Source organism: Solanum tuberosum, unplaced genomic scaffold (assembly GCF_000226075.1).
Source record: "Solanum tuberosum cultivar DM 1-3 516 R44 unplaced genomic scaffold, SolTub_3.0 scf00057, whole genome shotgun sequence".
NCBI lineage: Eukaryota > Viridiplantae > Streptophyta > Magnoliopsida > Solanales > Solanaceae > Solanum > Solanum tuberosum.
In genome coordinates this window covers 862,615-870,973 of record NW_006238984.1, presented here as the reverse complement: position 1 = coordinate 870,973, position 8,359 = coordinate 862,615, and the positions used below count along the sequence as shown (strand labels likewise).

General features: G+C 37.4%; 1 protein-coding gene across 1 annotated transcript in view; it reads left to right on the top strand.

Annotated features, from left to right (window-relative positions):
• The window catches only part of LOC102580043 (E3 ubiquitin-protein ligase listerin), a 17,403-nt gene extending 9,347 nt beyond the window's left edge, over window positions 1-8,056 (top strand). Inside the window, exons 11-17 of the mRNA XM_006344538.2 lie at window positions 2,470-3,202; window positions 3,483-4,191; window positions 4,403-5,430; window positions 5,539-5,997; window positions 6,348-6,578; window positions 6,971-7,310; window positions 7,747-8,056. Of these exons, the coding sequence (XP_006344600.1) occupies window positions 2,470-3,202; window positions 3,483-4,191; window positions 4,403-5,430; window positions 5,539-5,997; window positions 6,348-6,578; window positions 6,971-7,198 (3,388 nt within the window). The 3' untranslated portion in view covers window positions 7,199-7,310; window positions 7,747-8,056. The remainder of the gene's footprint in view (window positions 1-2,469; window positions 3,203-3,482; window positions 4,192-4,402; window positions 5,431-5,538; window positions 5,998-6,347; window positions 6,579-6,970; window positions 7,311-7,746) is intronic.
• Window positions 8,057-8,359: the final 303 nt, after the last annotated feature.

The window sequence follows — 8,359 nt, the reverse complement described above, 5'->3', positions numbered from 1 at the left end:
AATTTCAACAATTTTTTTTAATTTTTATTTTTTTCGGTATTACTCATTTTCGGGATTTACCGATTTTTTTTTTTTTAAAATTTGTTGAAATTGTTGAATTTAAGATCACAATATTTATTTGTGAATTTTTGGCTTTAATTTTATATTTTTTTTTCATATTATTTATTAATCAATTACTCATTTTCGGGATTTACCGAAAAAAATAAAAATTTAAACAAAATTGTTGAAAACGGGTCGGGTAGTGTATTTAAAAGTGGGGTTGATTTATGAGTCAGATTAGGTATTTGTAGGTTCGAATTTTTTAGGGGCATAATTGATCCCTTTCCATTTTCATATAAATGCCATGTGGTAAAGTCAAAATGACATGACAATTCCATGTGGCATTTAAAGAAATGGAAAATGAGCTGGATATGTCCAGCAGGCCAACTAACGCCCCTAAGGGCATATCTAGACGAAAAGTTGGACGGCGAGGGCATGAGTGAGCCAAACTTTAAACGGAGGGTATATTTAGACCTTTTCGAATAGTTTAGGGGCATATTTGACCCTTTACCCTAGATTCTTTAATCCAGTGTTTTTGAGAGCGTGAAGTGGCAAACAATGACAAGTCCCCGCTTTGCTTAGAGCGTGAGCCGTGAAGCGAAGTGCTCGCTTCATTCGAAGTAAACACATTTTCTTTTTTTAAAAAGACCAAAATAAATCTCACAACACAAGAAAACACAAAGAGAAAAGGACAAATAGATAATAAAATTAACAAACTCAAAAATGAAGTAGAATAACTTAAAATGTCAATCAAATTAACGAAGTGAAAAAATGAAATAGTAGAGTACCTGGGAAAAAAGTAGAGCACATGACAAAAAAAGAGAGAAGAAAATAAAAATAGATTCAATTGAATTAAAATACTGAGTAGAAGAAATAGAATAATTTAAATTTCAATTATAAATCAACAAAGGAAAAACTAATAAAGAAAATATAAGCTGAAGAAGTAATGAAGCTGAGAAAAAGAAGAGAATGAAAAAGAGCCACAACAACAACGAGAGAAATGAAGAAGAGAAGAGAAGAAAAGGCCATACTTGGAGCTTGAAGAAGAAAAGAAGCACTAAGTTGCAACCAGAGCAGAAGGTTGCCACCCTAATTGCAGTTGCAGAAGAAAGTCACTTTAGAAATAGTACTTCTTCTCCTTAAACTGTCCAGCTTTTTAGATAAAAGTTAAAAGGATACGCTTCCTACAGCTTCACACTTTTACCCCTAAAGTGGGCGCTTCTTTCATGTCGCTGTGATTCATACCTGTGTAGCGATATACCCCCTGCCTCGTGTCGCTTCTTGCTTTAAGCGAGGAAGCAGACACATTCTACAACACTGTTTTAACCTTTCCCACCTTTTTTTCGTTACTTGCCTTTTACCAGAAATAGATAGTGTCATTCTTATGTCATTGCTTGATGAATCGTAGATGGAATATTGTGATAATGAGAATTAAATTCAAAATTTCCACTGATCTTTAATTTTCTTTTTCCTCAATGTAAGAGATCCAATCCAGTTCGGATCATTACCACCACTTCAACTGTTTTTGTTTTGCAATTCCTATATACTATATTTATTTCAGAACTGATGGTAGTCCAGTTCCAAAGTTCATATATGATTAGGTAGATCTTTCCTCTTAACTTAGTCTAGAAAATGGGAAGCTCCGAAAAGCACTTTCTTTAGTGTTTTGTCCAAGATTTATCTCTTAATGACAAAAAAGAAAGTATAATTCTCTATCCAAGCTGAACAATCGAAGTTACCAAACCAAAAAGATAAAAAATCAAACCATACCAACTTTAGTAAGTATTGGTATTGATATAGCATTTCAAGAAACCAAATTCACAAACTGAAAAGTCTAAAAGCCATCCAAACTGGCCAACGAACACCCCTACTCTACATCTAAGTTGCTTGGACTCTCCAGAAATGTTGCCATACCCGCATCGGATCCTTCATGTATACACTATTTTTTGAAGATCCGACACGTACCCATCGATATTCTTGAAGAGTCCAAGCAACATATCTCTACATGCTAGAGTTGGATATCTGGAGCATGATTAAAAGAACATGGGCCCCAACGTCCTATGCATCAAGTATAGGATGAGCATGTTGTTGATGCTGTGAGGGTTAACTGGACCACAAAAATTAACTCATTATATGAGGGTTGTCCACTACCATATAAGGAGACAACAGCCCATTTCCTCAACCAATATGGGGAACAATAGCACTCTTATTAAGTTTAAAGACTTTATTCTCTAGGATGACGACGTGTTTATCTTCTGTAATTTGGAACCTGTGGTTATAGTCTGTTTTTGTTTCCCATCTCAGTATCTAGGCTTCAGTGGCATGGAGGTGTTGTTCATTTGCTTAAGACTACAGTTAGTAGCACAACACTGACAAACCCTAATTTTTTGTTATTGTTTTATTTTGGGTTGTTTTGTTGTTCTGTTGCAGTGCTGTTCTGGGTGGCATAGCAGGAGATGATGAAACAAAATTTCTGTCCCAAAGTACACTAGTACTAGTATTTGAGGAGGTTCTTAAGAAGTTGACAGTTTTCATGATGGATTCTCCCTTCATATGGGTCAAGGACATGTGTTCTGTAATACCTGTCAGAGACAATAACACTGAACTGGGATTTGAACCTTCTATGGATGTGAATGAGATGGCCGATTTTGCTTTTCAAGTGCTTGATGGTGGCTTTTCTGCATTGAAATGTTTGCATCATGAAGTTGAGCTGCTTTCAGGAATCATAGCTGCAATGTTTATAATTAAATGGGAATGCAGCATGGCTACTGTCTTCAACAATGAACTTGGTGAAGAATCCACAGAAAAAATAAAGTCAAGGTTGGCTTCTTGTGATCTAGTGCATGCTCTCCATCGCAAAATTTGTAACCAGTTCCTATTTAGTATCAACCTAGATAGTCGAAAGATCCTGGAAAGCATCTTGGTCCAGACTGTAAGGAGTGCTGTGCTTAAGGATGAAAATATGGATACTGCGGAAGTCACATCTTTATGCTCTCACTGGGTCCTTGAACTTCTTGAATGTCTCTGTCAAGATCAGTTTGAGGAACAAAGGCTGTTAGACAGATTTCTAAGCCAGGATGATTCTTGGCCTGCTTGGGTTGCACCAGATATTAAAGTTGGGAAAGGAGCAGCTTTGGTGAAAACTGAGAGTGCTTCAATTGATGTGAGTGCCCTTCCCGCTTAAGTAATTTATATTGAACAGTTTTGGGATGATCTTGTGCACCTACTTTTCTATTCACTGATATGTTCTTGTTGGAAAAGAGGGAGTTACAGTGAGGTTTTATTTTTTGACACATTCTTGTTAACTTTCTCGTTCAACTATTTAGTTTTATAACATTTTGTGGCATCGTTTTAGCTTTTCCAAGGTGAGTTACATCATGTTATGCATTCACATTAGATCTATATTATAAGATCTCATAGTTTTGTACTTTAACTTTTTGCAGACCCCAAAAGGTACCAGGTTTGTTGCTCTGATAGACAGACTTATACCAAAGATGGGGTTTGATAAAATCATTGCTGGTGCTGTTTCTAATGTGTCTCCATCTTTAACTGAGGATCATAGTAATCAACCTACCACAACTCTGCAATGTCAGTATTCCCGTGCCTGGCTGGCAGCTGAAATCTTGTGCACTTGGAAATGGAATGGCGGCAACGCCTTGTGCTCCTTCTTACCTTATCTCTGTGAATATTTAAATAGTGAATGTTATACGCCTGAGGATGAGTTGTTAGATTATATTGTCACCATTTTGCTCGATGGTGCACTTATTCATGGGGGAGTTGCAGAACTGAGTCTTTCAAATTTATCTCCTGTTACAAACGCGGAAAATATTAGAGAACCCTTCCTGAGAGCTGTTGTATCATTAGTGTCTAAACTTTTTGAAGATGATGTATGGGGAAAAGACAAGGCAGTATTTCTTTTCAATCAGCTTTTGAATAAACTCCATATTGGTGAAACAATAAATATAAATTGTTTGAGGATACTTCCTTCAGTTATGGACGTAATCATTAGACCCTTGAGTGTTTCATTCGGCCAAGACACTGCAAAATTGCAGTCTGCTTCTTCTGACTGTTGTGAAGTGCAACAGGCTATCATGCACTGGCTCCAGCGAACACAATCTTTTCCACCCTTAAATGCATGGCAAACGACAGAAGGTAAATTACTGCTCTCTACAATGTGTCAATTTTCTAAAGGATTTAAAACGACATAAGAAGTAGTCAAATTAGTGCCTTGATTTGTAGCAGAGATAAATGTTGGCTTATGCATCTAATATCTGATTTCTTTTTCCAATCCATTTGACTTAAACATATTTCACAAAATCTGTAACTTATCCGTTGTAAGTGTAATGGAATTTGGTATTTTCAGATATGGAAGATTGGTTTTACCTTGTTATATCCTGCTATCCTGTACGGCAAATTGAAGGAGCGAAAGGGCTAAGACCAGAAAGATATGTCAGCTCTACTGAGAGAATGTTACTGTTTGAATTATTTCAGAAGCAGAGAAAGAATTCAGCATTATCTGTTATAAACAAGCTGCCGGTTGTGCAGATTTTGTTATCAAAAATGATTCTGGTTGCAGTTGCTTATTGCTGGGAAGACTTTAGTGAGGATGATTGGGAGTTTGTTCTATACCGTTTTAGGTGGTGGATTGAAGCAGCAGTTGTTGTGATGGAGGAAGTTGCTGAGAATGTGAATGGTGTTATTACGGATGGTTCTAGTTGTGAACATTTGGAAGTTATGCTGAAGAGGATCAACGATACCGTTTTAGTGGACTCTTCTCCAATAAAACTCGGAAGCAATGCTCTAATTGGATTTTCTTCATTTTGCAATTTAAGTGGTATTGAAGCAAAAGAGCCTGTTGATGTTTCTAGTCCCTTGAAAATTGACAGATGGGAGATGGCCAAACACCGAATTATAGAAGCTGTTCTTCGGTTGTTCTTTTCTACTGCTGCTACCCAGGCTTTGGCAAGTTCTTATAGTAGTGAAGCTTCTTCCATTGTAGCATCGTCTATTCTTGATCATTCTCAGTTCTGGGACTTAGTGGCTTCACTTGTTGTCAAGTCCTCTTCAACTGCAAGAGAGAAGGCAGTAAAATCAGTTGAAATCTGGGGCCTAAGTAAAGGGCCAGTTAGCTCTTTGTATGCAATGCTGTTTTCTTCCAAGACACTTCCTTCCCTAAGATGTGCTGCTTATGTTATTCTTTCAACTGAACCTGTGTCTGACATATCTTTGTACACTGTCGAGAAGACATGTTCCTCTGGTGGAGATGCCTCCAACAACCAGGATACTGACGGTTCTGCTGAAGAAAGTCTCCATCTTAGGGCAGAAGTTTCTTCCATACTGGAAAAGCTACCATATGATGCTCTGCAAATGGACTTGCTTGCATTTGAACGGGTTAGATTTTTGTTCCCCTCCCCCTTTGGGCTTTTTTTGCTTCTTCAAAGCTAATGGAGAAGCATGAATAAACCACTTCTGTTTGCTAAATATCCTTAAATTTTTCAGATAAAGGTCTTTCTAGCTTGGTCTTTGTTACTTTCACATGTAATATCACTACCATCATCATCACCCCTGAGGGAGAGAATGGTTCAATACATTCAAGAATTCGCTACTTCAACAGTGTTAGATTGCCTTTTCCAGCATATCCCTTTGGAATTTTGTGTACCATCAAGCTTGAAAAAGAAGGATTCAGAACTTCCAGCTTCAGTGTCAGAAGCAGCAAAATCTGCAACCCGTGCCATCACTTCTAGTTCTGTATTATTTTGCTTGGAATCGCTTTGGCCTGTCAGACCAGAAAAAGTTGCTTCACTTGCTGGTGCAATTTTTGGCCTCATGCTTTGTGTTCTTCCCGCTTATGTTCGAGGGTGGTTTAGCGATATACGTGACCGTTCTGCTTCGTCTGCCATTGAATTTTTCACTAGAGCATATTGTAGCCCCCCTCTGATTATGAATGAACTCTCTCAGGTACGAATGTCGTCCTTACGCACTTGAGATACTTGAACATTTATTGAAATGAATTCATGAAACACTTGCCAAAATAAAGGGAATTCCAGGGGTTTTCCTGAAAATCTGAATCATTTTTATTTTGAATGAGGTAGGGTCATATATTTCTTTCAGTTCCTGATGTTTGCTAGTCAAGTGGAAGTTTGACTGGCAAACTGGCTGCTATAGAATCTTATATTCTCAGTTAAAATAATCCAGTCTGGATGAATATAAAGTACCTGTACTTGCTTGTGTTTGTAATCTTACTTCCAGCATAAGACTTACGTTCTTTGTGACCATAAAATGCCTTGCTGACCTTCATTCAAATGCAGATTAAAAAAGCCAATTTTGCTGATGATAATTTCTCTGTCACCGTGAGCAAATCTGCTAGTGAAGTGGTGGCTACCTACACAAAAGACGAAACAGGAATGGACCTAGTAATTCGTCTTCCGGGATCTTACCCTCTGCGACCTGTGGATGTAGATTGTACCAAGAGCCTTGGCATTAGTGAGGTTAAGCAGAGAAAGTGGTTAATGTCAATGATGTCATTTCTTCGTAATCAGGTGTCTCCCACTGACTTTGGATCTGTGCATTATTCTCCCATCCCACCCTGATCATTTCCTCTATGTCTCTGCTCATTACTGTAATCTGTCAGTCTCCCATCTGTTATATTTGAATTTTTTGCCCTCGACATACATAGCTGTTACATTTAATAGTCTGCTCTTTGATCATGCATATGTTTCTTTTTGAGGCGCACCTTTTAACTTTAAAATGTCACCCTTCACTTTTATATCTACCATTTTTTTAGGTATTGGTATTTTACCATCTTTGATGTCAATTAACTGCTTAGTGTAAGTTGTGTTTCTTGAATGACCTGCCAGCACTTGGATAATTCTCAATGATCCTGCATACACTTTGCGGGCAAAGTTGATGACCTATTTTTCCTACAATGCAGAATGGTGCCCTAGCTGAAGCCATTTGCATATGGAAGCGCAATTTTGACAAGGAATTTGAAGGTGTGGAGGAATGCCCCATATGTTACAGTGTCATTCACACTTCAAATCATAGCCTCCCACGGCTAGCTTGCAAAACCTGCAAACACAAGTTCCATTCAGCCTGCCTCTACAAGTGGTTCTCTACTTCTCACAAGTCAACTTGTCCATTGTGTCAATCTCCTTTTTGATGTATCGTTCAAAGTGGTGATGCCTTAGTGCCGTAAAATGTAATTCACCCTTTGCCGAGTTTGGTGAATATGACCATATTTGTGGGTTGCTATACTCTTCCTACAGCTAATTGTAAGTGCGCTCTCTCTCCCCCTTTCCCTCCCTCTTTGTGTTTTGTGTGCATTATTTTCTTACAGGGCTGATTTTTCTTCTAGAAAGACATGTCTGTTCATTTGTATATATAGAAGCTGCTGACTCAAACAGCTAACAATCTCAATTCTCAGATAAAGGAAACCAACCAAGCTTCCTGACCACACAAGAAGAATATTGTCTTAATTAAAAAAAAGAAGTAAACTCCAGCTTACCTGATGCTATCACTTCACATACATATGATATGATATGATTAACTGGTCCCCTTGTTCAAATTTTTTTCTTGAAATTCCTCTTGAATACTTCTTGCAATAATTTTCATCCTTTGAAGAGAGGGGAAGTAACATGGTTTGATGGGGGGTTTTTGTCATAACAATTTTAAGCTTAATTGACATGGTTCTCCTCCTGTTTGATGCAGTTGAATATGAGTAGTCAAGATTATCAGAATTGGTGATGAAAATCTGGCAGGCAGGCATAGAATGGTACCAATCTGCGTATTGCTACTGTAAATGGCAGTTATGGAAGAGTGCTAGGTGTAAAAACAAACATGTAAAGAATTTCCCTTTATTTATTTATGCGCGCACACAAAATCGGAGGAGATGTGTTTATAGGTTAGTTTTTTTTTAGTTACGTTTTGTGTCTGCCATTTTTGCTACTTCTCCCTGGATGTTGATATTGTTTGCCACTCCATTTTACACATATTTTTTTATTCTCTATATTTTCCTTTATGAGGTTGAACAGCCTACAATAGGGATGTCAATTGGGGTAGGGCTAAGTTTTTCTCTATTAACACATCAACTGGGTTAGTTTGGATTTTTAAATACCAAATCAAATTATTTGTGTTATCTGTTAAAAGCTATAAATCAAACCAAATAAATAATAGTTGGCGTTTTAAATCTCTTTTTTTGGTTTTGTGAAGAGCCAATTTTCTTCCCCTGATTTTAAAGAAAGCGTTGAATGCTAAACTTTATTTTCTCTCCCTTAAAAGCTGTGCAATTTCAAGTAAAATATACATTAGAAAAATTGAAAAT